At 36.4% G+C, this 19,540-nt stretch overlaps 1 protein-coding gene across 2 annotated transcripts in view; it reads right to left on the reverse strand.

Moving 5' to 3' along the window:
- SLC12A2 (solute carrier family 12 member 2) overlaps positions 1–19,540 on the reverse strand; it is a 100,729-nt gene that overhangs the window by 67,044 nt on the left and 14,145 nt on the right. For both annotated transcript variants that reach the window (XM_032336838.1, XM_032336837.1), the window contains exons 2-4: positions 6,610–6,729; positions 5,227–5,302; positions 4,828–4,923 (exon numbers count right to left, since the gene is read on the reverse strand). In XM_032336838.1, coding sequence (XP_032192729.1) covers positions 4,828–4,923; positions 5,227–5,302; positions 6,610–6,729 — 292 coding nt within the window. The remainder of the gene's footprint in view (positions 1–4,827; positions 4,924–5,226; positions 5,303–6,609; positions 6,730–19,540) is intronic.

The raw sequence follows: 19,540 nt of genomic DNA on the forward strand, positions 1-19,540 counted from the left end.
TTTGAAAGAAATTCTCAGTTAAAGAAAAGAATTATGGAGCTTAATTCTAAGTTACAAGTCCTCTTTGGTGATGACAGGAATGAATAGTTTATAATGGACTAAACAAAAAACCTGACAATCAATATAGAAAGCACTTTCTGTCACAATCCGTTAAAAAAAATGTTAGTATTACTTCTCATGTTACTTTCACCTATATAGAGAAGGAAGAGGTCTTCAATTATTTCAGAGAAAGGAAAAAAATATACAAAGACAATTCTGACATAATGCAGACACTTAAAAAACTTTGGCCAGTAAAATTTGGATAAGATTTAAATTTGTTGAAAAAATAATAATTGTTTCATTTCTTCTCTCTTCATCCATACAAATTATACATATGACTAACAACAATGTTGCATTAAATCTGATAGATAATGTATATCAAGACTACACTGTCATGCATAGCAGTTATGTTTCATGTATCAGGTCTAGCAGTTAGGTTTCAAAAAGTAATCGCACTATTACCTGAACACAGCTCCAAGAAAATAGGATCTTCCCTGACTTTCATTGTTACAAACCTGCTGCCCATCACAGAGAGCTCAATAATTATCTGCTGAATGACTGATATACAAGTAATATAAAATTTCACCTTGGTCATGGAATAGACAGGTTTATATTAATTTTACATTTGCAGAACTACCTATTTGAATTTGATGGTAACCTGGATTTTTGTTTGAAAGTATACTGAACTTTCAACTTAATGTTCAACACATACAATGCAACACCATTCAAAAACTAGCATTTCCTATTTCACAAATGAGACCGCGTTCACAGACTGTTTGAGGATGGAAGAACACCTGTCTGAGGCATCTAGAAAATACAGATCTTAAGTGAATGTGACTGCTGGCCAGCACCCTCTTGGAGAACCTGCTGCATGTGGCCCAAGTAAATTCTGTAAAACCCAGGCCTCAGAAACACCTGATAAGATGAGCACAACAGTAAAGAGCTCTGGGCTCCCACAGCAGGCCACAGTCATCTGTAGAACCTATGTGTGTCTGTTGGGCCAGGGATTATGACAAAGATGAAGGTGAGAGGTACCTGCTAAAGTTACTTGGCACTGCTATTCTTATTCTGTGCAGAGGGCATGATTCTCTAACCTGCTAGTAGCTTTTAGCACCTAAGAACCTTTACTAAAAACTAACGAAGACTGAAACTATGCATCTTTTATTTTCTAAATTTTGACTCTTTTTTTTTTTTAAAGAAACCTTGAATGTTAACATATAATTTTTATCCTAGATTTCATACTTGGACATAATTATATTTGTTTACAAATTGGCAGTTACTTCATATAAAAAAAACAGCTGCACTTTTCTAGTGTTATCTTTTTAATCTCTAAAATGTATTGATAAAGCCAATGTTAAGGTAACTTGGCAGTAAAATTAAATTTCTCCAAAGGCAAAAAGCACATAGCACTAGGAAGAGTATGTATTTCACATACTTCCAAAGAGACAGAAACGTACCCTATAAATTGAGAATAAATATTATTCAATATTAACAAAATATAAATAAATTTTATGATTGAGTTAAGAATCAAGAAAAACTATTCAATATTACCTCAAAATAGTTCGTTATATTAACAAGATAATGAGGCAAGTTCAAAAGATCTCTGAATTGAAATTACTATATTGAGCAACCAAAACCTTCAGGTAAAATATTTCCTTATTAATTCCCTTAATAATCAACCTCCAATTCATGGATAATTCAGATGGATCACCAGACATCACTATTTCCATGGTATCCTTCCATTTCTCCACTCTAAGCCTTTGGCACCCTGACCTGTGGCTATTTCTAGCTGTAGTCCTCTCTTCCCTGTGTAGCCATTTTAGGAGAAGTAAAAAATCAAGTCCTCAGTAATTGGACTAGAGGAGATCCAAACCTGGCACTCTTGGGCCTACCCCACTAAAAGACAAAACAGTTTTTTGTTACAAATGGCAAAAAACCCACACCTATAAAGTGCGTCTCTCACAGTTTGTTTTAAACCATAACTTCCACTCTTTCTTTCTCCTTGGAAAATTTTGTCAAACAAGGATTCCTGGGGTGCTTGGCTAGCTTGGTTGGTGAAATGGGCAACTCTGGATCTCAGGGTTGTGGGTTTGCGTGTCACGTAGTATGTAGAGAAAACTTAAAAAAAAAAAAAAATTCCGTGTTCCAGAGAGATTCCTAGTCTGGAATTTACTGTCATCATGCTATAGGTCATTTAATATGTTGCTCTCTCTTCTGTATATTCTCTGAAATGCTTCTTTGAGCTACAGGCATGATATAATTCTGATTCAGTCCCTCGAGAAATAATATGTCACATGCTTTTACTGAGTAAAGAGCTTATAAAGTTGAAAGATTTTGATTCTCTTTCCTTTTCTTGCTACGTAGAACAGTTATCAAATTAAAAAAAAAAAAAAACCGTCAGGCACCTGGGTGGCTCCCTAGTTAAGCGTCTGCCTTCGGCTCAAGTCATGATCCCAGAGTCCTGGGATGGAGCCCCACATTGGGCTCTGTGCTCAGCTGGAAGCCTGCTTCTCCCTTTCCCACTCCCCCTGCTTGTATTCCCTCTCTCTCTCTCTCTCTCTAATAAATAAACAAAATCTTAAAAATACAAAACAAAACTCATCAGTTTCTTGATTACAGTGATTTTAGGTAAGGAAATTTTCATTCAGAAAAACTTGATTCCACATGGGTTTCTTCATATTTATCAATTTTCATTCATAGCATTCTTCAAAGGTAAAAAACAAAATTTTGTGCTGTCTGTGAACTTACGAATTTTATCATACATTAGGTCTTCATTTAAACTAGTTATTATTGGTAGTAGTATTGCTGTTCAAACTATCCAAACTTAAGTCAGCATTAGCTCCTTCAAATTGGCTCCTGGGTCCTTCTGACCTGAACTAGTAGCCTCTGTTACACATCCTTTATTTTCCAATGTGAAAAATGTCTAGGCTCTTAAAGTAAGTTTCCTGCCCAGATTTGGAACCAATTATTTCTCCAAGGTCCTCTGGTATTCCTCTGAATGAAAATACATCACGTGGGCACTAGGGGGGCTCACTGCTACTAGGCTGGTTATTTGTTATATGCAATTTTTGCATATAGAACCAAGCAACACATACTTTGGGTATAAAATGATAAAGTCACACCAATACTTTCAATTTAAATCATGACTACAGGGTAATATATTCTTGCCAGATTTAGACCTCTATCAACTTTATCATATGGTGAAAATACCGTTTTGTCATGAAACCAAAACAAATCTCATTAGGACTGTCCAAGTTCCATGAAGCAGATAAAGGGATGACAGAAGGGGCTTATAGTCATTGAAAAAAATCTCCAAAAGGCTTTCACTGCAGATGATGATACAACTTGCTTGTATTCAGTAAAGAATCAGCCAGGTTTCCAAAGTCACCAATTGACAAGTGAAAAATGAACTCCTTCTAACAAAGTTTCAAAGTATGTGCTCAAATTCTCTGAGCTAGATGTATTTATGAATACATACAGAAATTGGTAATTTTGAAAGATGAAGTGGCTTTTTAGTTACAATGCAGGAAAAGCTATGGTTCTCCTACGTTTGAGTTCACATGGAGAAAAATCTGTAGGGTTTATGCTGCCAGTGGCTTCATGCCCCACTACTCCCACTGAGGCTTACAACCTTGATTGGAAAGCTTGAGGACAAGGAGAAATACTTCGATAATTTGCTAGTCCACCACATCCACTTCTTTCACTACCATTCCCCAGCAGTAGCAGAAATAAATGAAGCATGGGGTATGGTACATAAGAAGCCAAAAAGAATCTCTGTGTTGTCTGAGTAACTCTTTGGACATATCCACATCTTATACCCCAATATAGCTCATCTAGACTCATGTACACATAGAAGTTGAGCCAAGAGTCATGCATGCTTAGCACAGTCATATTGCTACCAGTATCCCCCAGGGCCATAGTGATCTGGATCTAGCAGTATATAAGAAATATGAAGACAATGAAGACAAATGAAAGGCTCAATTTGGTTCCCTCTCTAAATACCTGGTGTAGACAAGGCAGAAATTGTGTATGTCTAATGTCAAATATGGATCTGTAAAACAGGTGAGGCAGATGTTACAAGCAGATTCTCCTCTCGGTTGATTGCTATGACAACTGTATAGGAGCTGGTAAAGTCCATTTTCTTTCCTTTCTCCAAGAATATCCTCATTCCATTTAAATGATGAGTTTTGATTTGGAAAATGCAATTTTTTTTCTTCTTGTTCACAGGCGTCCCAAGGCCATTCTTCTGGTCTCCTGGGTGCTTTCCCTGGGAAGGTAAAATCTCACAAAGCAGATCTTGTGGATTCTAATGAAAGAGGCCTTAGAGACCTGAAGAAGAGAGCTAGAGTTGATAGTATGGATTCAAAGTCCCAGGTTTAATTTACACAAGCTGTCAAATTATGGGAAAAGAATTCTAAGTTTCCCTAAAAGGGGAGGAAAGAGATTACACCTGTATAACCAACCAAATACAGGATGCAAGCTCCTGATATAAGAGCTAAAACCAGGAAGGAGGTAAGAGACAGCCCAACAGAGAAGAAACCAGGTCAGAATCTCCATTCTTGCTACCAAATACAATGAACATCCTAAGTAATTTCAAGCATATATGTTCGTGTATGGGCCAAAATTAAATTTTACATTCTAATATGCTAGTTTGAAAGTGCTTAGTAGCAAGTTTCTCACCTATACAGACCTATGCTGTTTCTAAGATAAACATAATTAAAAAATTTAAACCTCAGTTTACTGAGTAACAGTAATCTAGTGACAACGATGTGAAAAGACTGAATTTACCTCCACGTACAAATCCATTAGTAGCTATTGCTGAAGTAGACAATCCCGTGATAGTTGTCACAACAGTGGCCATTATAATTACAACAACTGACAGACCTTTAGGGCAAAAGAAAAGAGACTGAGAATATTTATATTTATTTCAACCTGCCTTATCTAGAATTGGTTAGTATACAATGTTTACATTATATTTAACAATTACCTCATTTCTATCCCATTGTAGAAATATCTACTCAAAAATTTTTAAAAATTAACATTAAGACAACACTCTGACACAACCAAGAAAATAGTTTAGAATAATGCCAATTGTTTGAATTTTATGAGGTTCACAACCTAGACGAGCACATGGTTACTTTGCTTTTTCATTCGCAAATGAATCAAGTAGTATGTAACTTTGCTTACCTATTCCAGCTTGACCCACAATCCATGACAATCTAATGAAGAGCATAACACCCCAAATGTTTAACATACAACGTACCTAGGTAAGAAAAGAGGACAAGTTTCAGATGAAGGCAAATGATCAAAAATAATACATCAGTAAATGCGAAACTAGCCAAAAGGCGGACAACATCCATTTAAAACTATAGAAAGTCATTTAAAATTTCTTATCCTTCTCTTTTTAATACTTTTTAAAAAGAACTTACTGAGAGAGCTAAAATGTAGATAATTTAAGTGTAATATAACATCACAAAGACCTGAAATAACAAAAGGTACTAAACAAGGTTTAAGAAATATTTTATCACTTCAATCCTAAAGAAATAGTTCCTATTCCTATTTATCCATGCAACTAAGTTTAACTTTTGCTTATTTTTTAATAACATCCTTCTTTCATTTCTTCAGAAGATTTAAGTATTGTAAAGTACATCAAAACAAAATGCTAATTGTTCATACACCTTTTTTTTTAGAGTATTTATTTAAGTAATCTCTATACCCAGGGTGGGACTCAGACCCTGAAAGAGTTGTGTACTCCTTTGACTGAGCCAGCCAGGCACTCCTCACACATCTTTTAAAACTCTGAACTATTTGAGAGAGTTTCCAATTTATTTTTACTTTCCCGTATTATGCTTATATACAGAACACAGTCATCTAAAATACTAAAATCTAAGAAAAGGCAAACAATATTACCTGAAGCTTCTTCACATTTATTCTACTGATTAAGCAATGAAATTACTACTGGAACTGGGATTTTCCCTTTGCTTCTCTCCTAAATGTCAACATGACTCAAATTAAGTTCTCCCAATATCTCAATGGGAGGTCAGTTAGTCTACCACTCTCCTCCAGTCAGTTCCTTAGTGCCTATTCCAACACAGAAAAACAGAAGTACATCTGGAACTTAATCACCTGAACCTATCTAATGAAGTAACCTCAACACTTAAGAAAACGATTCTCTTTCCCTGTTCCATGTTAATTTTCATACATTTCTATTCAAAAAATAACGAGGAATATTTAGCTTTACTGCCTGCTCAGCTTTCTTAATTCTGATGCTTCCATCAATTTAATAGTTTCATACTGAATTTCTGAAAAATGACAATATGTGAGATTTATAAGAGGTAATAAAATAAAATTTGGAGGAAATCAAGTATAATATGACTCTGTTAATACATATATTCTGTTTCCTTTACTGAATTTAATATCCACAAGAAAAGGAGGTACATATAATTAATTTGGTTTTCCATAACATTCACATAAGAAGAGAACGAAGAGCTCTCTTAAGAAATGATGAGAACATCAGAAAGATTTTATACTAAACAGAAATGCTCTAAAATTCAATCTATAGGTACATACTAATACACCCTTGATCCAGCCAAACTTCACAACTCCTTTACTTTCCGCAGTGTACGTGACCACAGCATCTCTGGTTGGAGTACTTTCTTCCCCATTCGCAAAGCCATCCTCAAAAGGTTCCTGGTTAGAAAAGGAAATGTGAATTATGCCTAATCATCGGAAGTTTAAAATCACCTGATGAAGACAAATATCACTAAACACATTTATCATATTTACGAGAACACCAGACTTTCAAGAATCAAGGATGTCTGTATACTTCACTTAAAAAATAAATAAATAAATAAATAAATAAGTGAAAGAAAACCCTAATACTGGTGTTGAAAAAATGTAAATCTTATCATGACAGCAAACCCATTTTAATAATTTCAAATTTTAATTACACTGTGGTGGTATCTAGAGAACAAATAAGTAAGTACAGGTTTAACTAGAAGTCAGTTCCAATCTGTCTCTTCAGCCACAACTTTAGAGTATCTGGTTGGCATCCTTCCCACAAATGTAATTTCAGCATTAACAATTTAAAACTCCATCACCAATGAACAGTTCTCCCTCTGTAGTCCATTACAGCAGGATTCCCATGGATCCCAAGATTCATTCCTAACTCCTGCCTTTACTCATTTTGTATCTGCATTCAGTCAGTCACTCAGTACTCTTCATTTTTCTCCTCATAATTTTTCTTAGATTCAGACATAAACTGGTGTTAAGGCTTCATGTCTCATTGTATTTTTAGTTTTTCGCTCTCTCCATTCTCCTTCCCCTCTCACTCCCCCGGTTCTCTCATACTCAATACACTCAAGAACCAGTAACACTGTGTTAAACAGATCACGAGAGGTGAAGGGAGGTACTGGGGCAGAGAAAATGTTTTAGATCTAGAATAATGTCCCTGATACTATCACCATAGTTTTTCCTTACCCATATGTCAAGAGCAGGGAACAAAATACAGCTGTGTTTCCAACATCATTCTTTAAATAGAAAAGCCAACTAAATCAATTATTATTTAAGCCTGAAAATTACCATGGAGATTTCCTACCATACTTTTAAAAACCATTTCCCGTGATGCATACCCTCTAGTGAATTCCCAATATAAATTTTTTTAAAAGATTTTATTTATTTGATAGAGAGGGACACAGTGAGAGAGGGAACAGAAGCAGGGGGAGTGGGAGAGGGAGAAGCAGGCTTCCTGCCAAGCAAGGAACCCGATATGGGGCTCGATCCCAGGACCCTGGGATCACGACTCAAGCCAAAGGCAGATCTGTAACAACTGAGCCACCCAGGTGCCCCAATATAAATTTTTTTTTTTAATTAGAACGGAGGTATATCAAGTTCTGTGTTACTGGGGAGAAAAATCTGTATCATAATCCAAACTTCCCCTTTTCCCTTGACCAGTATCTGTAAGCCAAGTAAACACATTTAATTATATTTAAAGTACTAATGCTATATGTAGCAATATGTATCAGCTTAGATTCCATATTTATACAGCTAAATGACTGCTAATTCTTAGATTTTTATGGCATAGAAGAAACACTGCAAGTTAGATGCAATAATTTCTTTTAGTGTATTTTTTGAAAACTAATTCATCTAGGCTTTTTAATGACCAGAAAAAAATCAAATTTCCAGCTAATCCTCATGTTTGCATTGAAAGACGCAGCAGTAACTTCAACTATGTGAAACACTTGGAAAACAAGTCATTCTAGGATCATTAAGAACTTAAAGACGAATGCTAATGTTAACCACTCCTGAGAATTGACAGGTCTTTAAAAACACAAAATCACAAATAGGCAGAGAGGCGGGGGTGGGGGGAGGGGAGCAGGCTCTCTGCCTGACGAGGGGGCTCCACCCCAGGACCCTGGGACCATGACCTGAGCGGAAAGCAGAGGCTTTAACCCACTGAGCCACCCAGGCGCTCCAATGTGTGTCTTTTTTAACAATGTAAAAGCATGCAGGAATTATAAACCTTTTGCTGTGGGTGCTTATCAGAATTTCACCACAAAGTTGAAGATCTAGAGATAATTATATAAGTTTCCACTATACTACAAACAACTGTATTCAAAAAAATGAAGATTTTCCAGCATATGAAAACAGTATTTTAAAATAAACACGAGTCCACATAAAATGAAAGTTTACCTTCCTCTCCATATTCCAATAGCTCTTTGTAAAAAACTATTTGTTATTAACCTCTAAAGTACAATTTAAAAATTATAATCAAGTACTTATTACTTGCATTTCAATCAACATATTTATATATAACAAAATTGGGTTAAACTGTATTAACTTCCTGCAAGAACAGGAAACCAAAGCATAATACACATACTGTGTTCCTTTAAATACATTAATTCAGGATAAATAGGGAAATGGTGTGGTATTCTGTCTACATACAAAAAAAATTTTTTTTAATTTTATAATCCAGAAAATTTCACATTTACAATTATGAACTAAAATTATGCTCACACAAAGCTGCATAAATAACATCTTCAATCTACCTAACAAGTTTCAAAAAATAATCAGTTTGTGTTTTTACCTGTTTTTCACATAATGAATAAAAGGTCAGAAATAACATGAGTGAATTTTATTGGTAATGCCATATTAAATGAGATGGACCAAATGAGTCAAATTGATTTGGATTTATTTGGGAGGAAAAAATGTTTCCAAAAATAGCACGGTGATTCTGAGTCTACCAAGCAGGGACTAAGGATGGGGTATGAACAGAATGGGGAAGTGAGGAAGAGACTGAGAAAACAATGGAAGACCCAGAGAGCTAGGCCCACAGTAACTGGAGGCATTTCTGAATCAAATAAAGAGATACACTAATAAATTACGGCAGCCTTATTTTAGTTAGACATGCTGAATTTGAAGAGTCATGAGACAACTGAAGAGTTCTATCAGACTATTAAAAAATTCATGATTGGAACTTAGAAGAGGGGCCAGGGATAAAGAGCAAGTGGGTGAAGCTATGAAACAGAATGAAGAGAGAAACTTACAGAGAGAAAGCATGAAGAGTTGAACATTTTTCTGAGGATATAGAAAATACAAGAATAAGGAGGTGCCTGGGTGGTTCATTTGGTTAATCATCTGCCTTCTGCTCAGATCATGATCTCAGGGTCCTGGGATAGAGTCCCGCATCAAGCTCCCTGCTCAGCGGGGAGCCTGCTCATGCTCTCTCCCACGTTAGTCTCTCTTATCTCTGTGTCTTAAACACATTAAAAAAAAATCTTTACAAAAAGAAAAGGAACTCTGGTCTCCACAGCCATTATTTCTTTGCAGAGAGTAAAGAAAAAAAGTTTTTGCAGTATGAGTAATCTCTTCTCTCCTCTGTATATTCAAATTTCCACCTCAACTGCATCATTCTTTCTCCTTTAACCATGGTTAACTTTTCACTGCACAATGACTCCCCCACACAAAAACACCATTACCATCAACAAATGCCCCACCAAATTTGCTCAACTGTTATAGGACGTTAATGACTGCAAACCTGGTTTCACCCCACCACAACACCAAAATAGTTTTAAGACATCCCAAGACTTCTCTGCTGCCAAATTTAATGTACATCTTTCAGTCTCTGTCCCGCTGGACTTATGAAATGGCATATGATACTGTTCACTACTCTCTGTTTCTTGAATCATCTTGAAATGCCATACTTTCTCTGAGCCTCTTCTACCTAGCAGTTAAACAGGAACACTTGGTCCCAGAGCCATCTCCTTTGCTCATCCTGTATTTTCTTTCTACAATCAATCTTATCATCTGTAACGTATAGCCTTAAATACTATCTATATGTTAAGTAATAAGCGATGGCGCCTGTTCATTTGTAGATCAGAACCACCCTCTTGAGTGTGAGTCCTGAGTGCGAATTCTAATGTTGCCACTTGGATATTTTTTTTTTTCCTATTCTAATTCTTACCAAATGAGAAAAAGAAATTGTCAGTGTGTTATACACAGCAACTTTTCTCTAAATGAAAAGAATGAAATGATTTTTCTTTCTTGGATCAGTTGTGGTGAACACTTAACTATCAAAAAAAGAATATGACGAGAAAAACAATAAGGGCTTAATAATTAAAATCCTTTATAACATAAAAGTATGTTAGATTCCTCAATGGAGGTCTTAAAAACTGTTATGAAGTTTGTTCAGTTTCCATATTCAACAACTAAACTTGTCTTTCAATTCTCCCATTTAACTTATCTTTTACATATCAAATGTCATATTTCAATTCTGACCAAAGAGAAGACACCACCTGTAATACATTGACTGAGTTTCCTCATTTTTCAGTAAAAAAGAAAGAAAAAGAAAAATCTCATGAAATCAAGCTATTGTTTCTTCCCCAGCAGAAGAATTCTCTTCAGATTTTTAGAGACAACATATGATGAAACCAGATTTTTCCGAACACTGGACAAAAATCAAGCTTTAGGAAAAAAATACTTAACCAAATTTTTTTTTAAACTGCCACTGAAAACTTTAATACTGCTTTAAACTAGCTCTGTAAGCTGGAATGCAAAGTTGTCATCTGCGTACAGCCTTCTCAGTCCCCAAATATGCACATCAACGCGCTTCTCGATGTTAAATGCTTTAGTTCACATTTCATTAAAATGTCAGTGATTTCTCTTTCTTTGGACATCCCAGTCACTAAATCCAAAGAGTTTTCATTTCTGGAACAAAAGGTAGCAAGGAGATCTTTACAACTATACAGACAAGGATGTTAATAGTCACAGAAGAGGACTGTGCAGTGAGTTCTGAACATGTTTTTTTGCATAGTAAGTTGAAAAAGTGTTTATTGTTGGGCAGAGAAACATCAAGACTGTAGTGCAATCTCTGAATACAGTTAAGTACTAATAAAACACATTTCTAGAAGTGTTTTTTTTTAAAACTATCTATTCATTTCAATAGGAATTTAATTTTTATAGTTAAACTGGTAAACACCTGGTAAAAGTGTCTTTGCTCAACAATTTCAGGTCACAATGGGCAAAAGATAATGTTTGCTATTTTATTTTGTTTTATTCATATTTTATTTTAAATATTTTATTTATTTATCTGACAGAGAGAGAGAGATCACAAGTAGGCAGAGAAGCAGGCAGAGAGAGGAGGAAGCAGGCAGAGAGAGGAGGAAGCAGGCTCTCCGCCAAGCAGAAAGCCTGATGTGGGGCTCGATCCCAGGACCCTAAGATCATGACCTGAGCCAGAGGCAGAGGCTTAACCCACTGAATCACCCAGGTGCCCCTGTTTTATTCATATTTTAAAGAACTAAGCAAAGCTGCAACAAATGTCTCTTTAGGCCTAAGGCTGCCACAATACTATTTCCAGTTAGACTTAAGGATGCTCAAATATGAACATGCTACAAAAAAGAAGTGTTCCAATCCCTTAACTGTATTTAATATATTAAAAAGTCCAAAGTACCATATAACATTCTTCTGTTATTTGAAGACTCTACATTTACAAAAAGCCACTTCTGGGTATAAATCATAATCACATCCTTCTACTCATCATACAACATATATTCATTCATCAGTTTTATCAATCACCCTAATAGGTACCTTCCAGCCCTCCTAGACTTGTTATTTTTATACTAAAGGCTAGAGATGAAAGGCAAGTCGTCTACCTTAAATGTGGTGCATTTTCCACTATATCAAAGTAGTCGCTAGTAAATTAAATGTTTAACTCATTCAAAAAAAGCTAGGGTCCTTTTCAATAATACCTTATCTCAAGTCACTGCCTTTCTGTGACAGTAACTCTCCCAAACTATAAAATGGAGATAGTAGTCCCTGCCCACCAGTACCATCCCCTTGCAGTCTTGGGGCTCTCTAAATAATGATCAGTTTCTGGTAATGCAGCCTCAAGAAGCAGTTGACATTTCTCCCTTGATGCTATAAAGCCAGCTGATGCAACTAGACTTGTAATCTAGAAGTCTAAATTTAAATGCGAGTGCCACGTTAGAAATGTGACATTATGGGGTGCCTGGGTGGCTCAGTGGGTTAAGCCTCTGCCTCCAGCTCAGGTCATGATCTCAGGGTCCTGGATGGAGCCCCGCATCAGGCTCTCTGCTTGGCGGGGAGCCTGCTTCTCCCCCCCCCCCCCCCCGCCTGCCTTTCTGCCTACTTGTGATCTCTCTCTCTCTGTCAAATAAATAAAATCTTAAAAAAAAAAAAATGTGACATTATGACTCACCTATTTCAAAAAAATTAGAAAACTTAATCTTAGGTGTCCTGCTTTTTCAATGCATGACCACTTTTCAACAAGAACAAGATTACACACTCAGTTGACCCTAGCAGAGCCAGGACAGCAGTTTCCCTAGGTCTCCACAAGTTCTCCAGGCAATGATGTTCCCGTGGCACCTGTTGAGAAGCTCTAACCTATCCCAGCACCGGAAGACTAAAGCCCGTGCCAGTGAGCATCACTTAACTGCTCTTGCAACTAGAGATCCTCTTCCTTTTGTCTGCCTACTGCCTCCCTGAAATATATACTGCATTAAATCTTGATCATGTTGTATGGACCCATTGTGAGTCTATGTTTCTGTGTGAAGGTCTGTTTATTTACAGGAACAAAATTTGCTTTTGGTATCACCTTTGCAACTAGAAAGTGGTTGTGACACTAATACGTTAATTTACACAGTTAATGTGAAGATCACATAAGGTATTCTTTTACAAAAAACAAACAAACAAAAAACCCAAGACTGATTATTCACTGAAGATAAGGTTGCAAATAAAAAACTAGATTATGACATAGTTTTAAGTTTCTCAGTAAGACAAGTCTATAAGTATTAACTAATCATTTTCTTGCTGCCACAAAATAGGAGTCAAAAATTCATTTACCCTGCCAAATGCTACCTTGCTTTCTAGCATTTTAACCTTTGAAATAAAATTCGGATCTCAATCACAACTGACATTCTTATGCAGTAAATCAACCTTACCAAATAATCCAAAGTGACAGGAAAAGACCAACATGAACAGGAAAAGAATGTGGAGGCAAGGGTGGGGTGTTGATACACAGCTATAAAGTTTTAATGCATTTAACAATTACTTATTCAGAAGAAGGTGCTAGGTACAGTGTAATAGCCACAGTAAAGAATACAGAAATTTAAAAATATGCAAAAACATTTACCCTTATTTTATTGTGCAATTCCCAGTTTTGCTGGCAGATGACACCATTTAAATGTTAAAAAATTCTGCTAATTACAACCATTAAAATGTCACAACTCCAACATTAAGGGAGATCTCACATAAATAAAACAGTAATTCCTTCCAAAAGTTTTAAATTCTATCCTGTATTAATGCTTGCACTGAAAGAAAAACAAGATAGAAAAACTTCCTTAGCAGTGTCCTAAGCTGCCTTAGTACACTTAGTTCCCTCTATTTCCCTATGTTTCTGAGCAATCCCCTTACTATTTCCTCTAAGCACATGACATTTGGAAAATATAACAGATATAATGGTTTCTTCCCAATTACTTTCAAAGAGTTCAGTTCTGGATGAGAAATGGTTTGTGGGTTAAGAAATAGTCTGATTTTTTCTTTCATATTGGGGGGTGAGGGGAACCCTGGCACTGAATCTGACCCAATCAAACCAAGTCTACAATCATATACACCAGAATTTTCCTACTAACCGAGCCAGATACAATGAAACAGTTTTTCCTGCTTTCAATAAATAGAAGTTTCTTATAAAATGTAAGTTGTATAAAATCTAGGTCTGTTTACTCATTACCTTTGGGATAAACTAAGAATTCTTAATATATGAGACCTTCATAGTCTAACTGACTTATTTATTTATTAGATTTTTATTTGTTTACTTGAGAGAGAGAGAGAGAAGGAGATGGCATGCATTCACAAGCAGACGGGGCTGGAGAGGGAGGAGCAGGTTCCCTGCTGAGCTGGGGAGCCTGATCTGGCTAGATCCCAGGACTCTGGGATCATGACCTGAACTAAAGGCAGATGCTTAACAAACTGAGCCACGCTGTGTCCCCTATCTGGCTTACTTTAGTAACAGCCACCATTTACCAAAAACCTGTTTTTGGTGTGTCAGATATTTCCCTAAATGTTTACATGTCCTATTTCCCTAATTTGGCACATCTTTGAGAGGCAGGTAAAATCTTCACTTACAAAAATGAGGAAACAGTCTTTTGAGAAGTTAACACATCCCAAACCATAAGCTATTAATGTGTTGGTGCAGAGACTCTTCTAAATGGTCTAAGTCCACATATTACAGTGAACCAGTTAAAGTATTCTGGGCAAGGGGACAAAGACAAATCACCCAACTCTGGAAAGTGATCTGCTCAAACTTCACAATTCCCCAGCCATTCTCACTGTTCAACCCTGTTTCATCTTTCCCTCCTTCCTCTGCTTCCAAATCTAAAGATGCTTTTGACATCGTCCTCCTAACAGAGACAGAAACTCTGCACTGGATGGTACCACAGGCGATTATTTCTAAATCTGTTTGTACTTTGTAGAAATTCCCCCAGGATCTACAATATCTACAAAACTTTTTGCCCTACAAGATTCTTACAGACGGCTGCACGGGACCACCTATGGAGGAGAAAGAATGGCCAGCATCTAGACATAATCTATCTGGGAAGGCATATCAAATGTTTAAATATGAAATTATGTACCAGATGGAGCTGTGTGTGTTACTTAACTTTGGAAGTGTATTTGGAGGCTGTTGTGATATGAAAGGTAGGTAAAATAGGCCTGTCATTCAGTTTCTACATTGTCCAGGACTTCCTTTTTCCACTTAAAAACCGCATTGCCTGTTCCAGCTAGCAACTCCATTCAACCCAATGTTCCAGGTCATACAAGTTTCTTTCATCCGGTATATCTTTACCATTGTAACCTTTTGACCCCTGTACCCACCTACACATCCATGTTTTGTTACAACTCACAGTAAGATTTGACACAATTAAAGAAAAGGGAAATATTAGTCAGTTTTAGAAGTTACTGTGTTTTTCCAGTCACAGACTATTTTCCTATTTCTATTAATTTTGCTTGAAAATTTTGTACCTGCCTTATTCACCCTCAAACTTCTGTCCTAGAAGTGAGAAAATTATCGACAAGGTTCTAACTAAAACATTTACTCTGATATAATACTGTTTCACTGCTGAAATACTGGTTTAATTGTACTTTCTCCTGGGGAACATTCTGCTTGTTGCTCCCCCAGCTTGTAACACACTTTGAAGATGAATTTGTCCCTCACATCCTCTAGGTCTGAGATTAATTGGAGCCTCCTCTTTTCTAGGCTGCCCACCTCCACTCCTTCAGAATGTATTAAAATGGAGCATCCATCCACAAGGGCACAGACCCTTCCTGTGATTTTACTCACAGACAAAGCAGATGAACATTGAGTCTTTACAGGCCATCTCTACTTTCCAAATAATGTCCTGAAATGGTAAAAGTAAAATTCAAAGTGTCTCTGAGTCAGTTTTAGGTTATAATTCCAGTTCTACTATTCAGTATCTATGTAAACTCTGGCAAGTTATTTAACCCCTCAGGCTGTCAGTGTCCACATCTGTAAAATGGAGAGAATAATGCCAATTCCATACTGTTTGAGAAGATGAAGTGAAAAAAACATGATGACTAAAAGAACACAAAAACTCATACACTGCTGGGTGGTACCCTAAATTGGTAAGCAATTTTGGAAAAGAAAACTGGGCATTATCTTTTCAAATTCAAAACATGCATGACTATAGATATAAAATACTTATATGAGGGACGCCTGTATAAAAATGCTCATATCAGCACTATTTAATTGCCAAATTTATATTCAGCAAATTATGTAGTAATTGCCAAAACAAGTAATAATCCAAACATTTATAACTGCAGAATAAATAAATTGTAGGATTTCATACAGTGGAAGATGGGTAACATTAAAAATGAATGAAATATAAATACAACCATAGCAGTGAACTAAAGATAACAGATAAAAATATACTGCATGATTCTATTTATATGAAGTTATAAAGCAGGCACAGCTAGACTAAGAGTCTTCAGGAATACATAAGGATGATAAAAGGCATTTAAAAAAAAATCAAAACCAAATCCCAAGGAAATAATCACCATTAAGTCAGGACCTACTTTCCGTGGGGAAAGAGGACTTGAAAGGGGTGCAAGAAGGGCATCTGGGGTACCAGTGATGTTCTATCTGTTTATCTGGGTGATGACTGCATAAGTGTTCACTTGATTAAGTTATACATTTATGCTTTGTGTTTTTCTGTTATAACCCACAATTTTAAAAAAATGACTTAAAAGGTTCAACAAGAACATGTTTTAAGTGCTTGGTGCATTGCCTGACATTAACAAGTAATTACTCAATACGTTTTAGCTATTACTGTAAACAACTAATAAGCAATCTATTACTGCAACTGTCCTGTTGTGCACTTAAATAACCAGATGTTGAACAAATGTAAAAGTAAATACCACAAAACAGCATTAATCTAGACTCTACTACACAGCTTCTTATAAATGGTTAAGAGCAGAGCTTAAAATTACCCCTGGAAGAAAAAAATAAAAAAACAATGACTGTTACATACAAACAGGATCACCGTTCTGCCTGGTGGTAAATAAGACACAGTGCAAATATCATGGCTTTTATTGTTAAGGATCAAACTGCTAAAAAGTTTTGCAATTTACCTGGTACTGAAAAATGGGCTTACTAAGTTAGATAACTTCCTCTCTTCACTATTTCCCTTAGTGACAAATGATAAGCACTTTATTTCAACTAGGGTTAATGTCAGGAAGCACTGTCTGAGAAGACAAGCAAACTTCTGGGCCCAGCTTTATTTATGCCAATCAAATCATCATTAATGACAGGCAGAAGAGTGAAAATTTTTATTTCATGACACTATTAATAAATATGAATTATTCTTTGTTTATAAGCAGCTTATTATTGATTTAAATAAACCCAAAATTAAATCTAAAAAACATTAAAATTCACAAAAAAATGCAATTTAAATCCTAAAAACAAACTTTTTTTTTTTATTTTATTTATTTATTTTTTTTTTTATTTCCAGCATAACAGTATTCATTATTTTTGCACCACACCCCGTGCTCCATGCAATCCGTGCCCTCTATAATACCCACCACCTGGTACCCCAACCTCCCACACCCCGTCCCTTCAAAACCCTCAGATTGTTTTTCAGAGTCCATAGTCTCTCATGGTTCACCTCCTCTTCCAATTTCCCCAAACTCCCTTCTCCACTCTAAGTCCCCATGTCCTCCATGCTATTTGTTATGCTCCACAAATAAGTGAAACCATATGATAATTGACTCTCTCTGCTTGACTTATTTCACTCAGCATAATCTCTTCCAGTCCCGTCCATGTTGCTACAAAAGTTGGGTATTCATCCTTTCTGATGGAGGCATAATACTCTATCCCCAGGGGTACAGGTCTGTGAATCACCAGGTTTACACACTTCACAGCACTCACCAAAGCACATACCCTCCCCAATGTCCATAATCCCACCCCCTTCTCCCAAACCCCCTCCCCCCAGGTGATGCAACATGGGGGCTAAAAACAAACTTTTGAACTAAGGTATTAATAAAGACACTTTAAAGATGAAAATCTCTCATATAATTTAAAAGCCATCTGTTTACTAAGATAAGATAAAGTATTAAATTAACATCCTAAAACATAGCCAAAACCAGTAACTAAAAATGGATGTATACATATGCACATTTAGATGCCAAAGTGGCTGGGTTTATTCTAATAATTTTTTCATCACGTACTAGCCAATTAGCCAAATAGCCAATTATATCATCCCAAAGCTACCAACATTTCCTATCCGTGCTGTCGGTGATTGGTGTATTCAGTGTAATGCTCCCCATACAGACTACTCTCTCAAAACAAAGTATTGTTTTACAGGAATCCAATCTGCTCTGGTTAACAATGGTCTATTAATATCCAGTGGCATTAATGCAAAGCTCAAAACTCAAGTGCCACAGATAAAAGTGGATGGTGTGACCATGTGACTTTACAATGAACCAAGTCAGAACTGCTGATTACAGTCAAAGAATTCAGTACTCTACCTAGCCCATCATGTTCTTTACTAGCCATTCAAGACTGAGTTACAACACTGTGCATTAAAAACAGCATAATGCATGCATGATTTCAAATCCCATAAAACTTGCTAACTTCAACAAATAATTTGAACCTAACTCAAATTATCAGAACACTTACCACTCCCACTATCAATTAATAATATGACTCTGTGATCTACATTTCAAATTGTTTTACTTTTAAAACAAGAAGGACCAAAAGTTATCAAGGATAAAAATACATGACCAGTGGCATCATAAGTGGGGAAAATATTAGAAAAGCAATATAGAGAACCGTGAGACAACAAAAACTACAGCTAGGGCATGGCATGCACTTGGTATTTCATGTACTTCTCACTATGAATTACTGTCTTTCTCATTTTCTATAGCAGGAAGCCAAGGACCAAATGGGGAAAGTCCTTTTCCTGAGGGGCACACAAGTATTAAGTGGAAAGACCAAGATTTAAATCCCTGACTGACAGCTCAACTACACAGGCAGGGTAAAGAACCTGGGGCAGATGGAAAAAAACAAACAAGTATCAGAAAGGAAATGCTCCTGATAGATGCAGCTACGATGGATGAGATCCCTCAGTATGATGCCTTTTTTACTGGAGACGATTCCCCCAAATGTGTGTAACTCAAATGGATGGAAGCCTAAGTAACTAGAAACATCGGAGAAGACAGTCCAAAGCCAAGACAGGAAGTGAGATTTAAGTGGCAATCTCCAGAGGAAAAAATGGAATGATGTCAAGGGTAAGCCCCAAATCTTGGCTAACCATTAAATTACACAGGTATAAGGAAGACCTCCCCACCCCAAGGAGGCAGGCTAATAAAAGCAGCAGCTGAAAACCAGAAAACAGAACGGTTATATCAGCTAACACAGAGCTGGAAAACAGGAACCAGTTTGCAGTCTGAACCCAGGCAGTCAAATACC

Source organism: Mustela erminea, chromosome 3, assembly GCF_009829155.1.
Source record: "Mustela erminea isolate mMusErm1 chromosome 3, mMusErm1.Pri, whole genome shotgun sequence".
Lineage (NCBI taxonomy): Eukaryota > Metazoa > Chordata > Mammalia > Carnivora > Mustelidae > Mustela > Mustela erminea.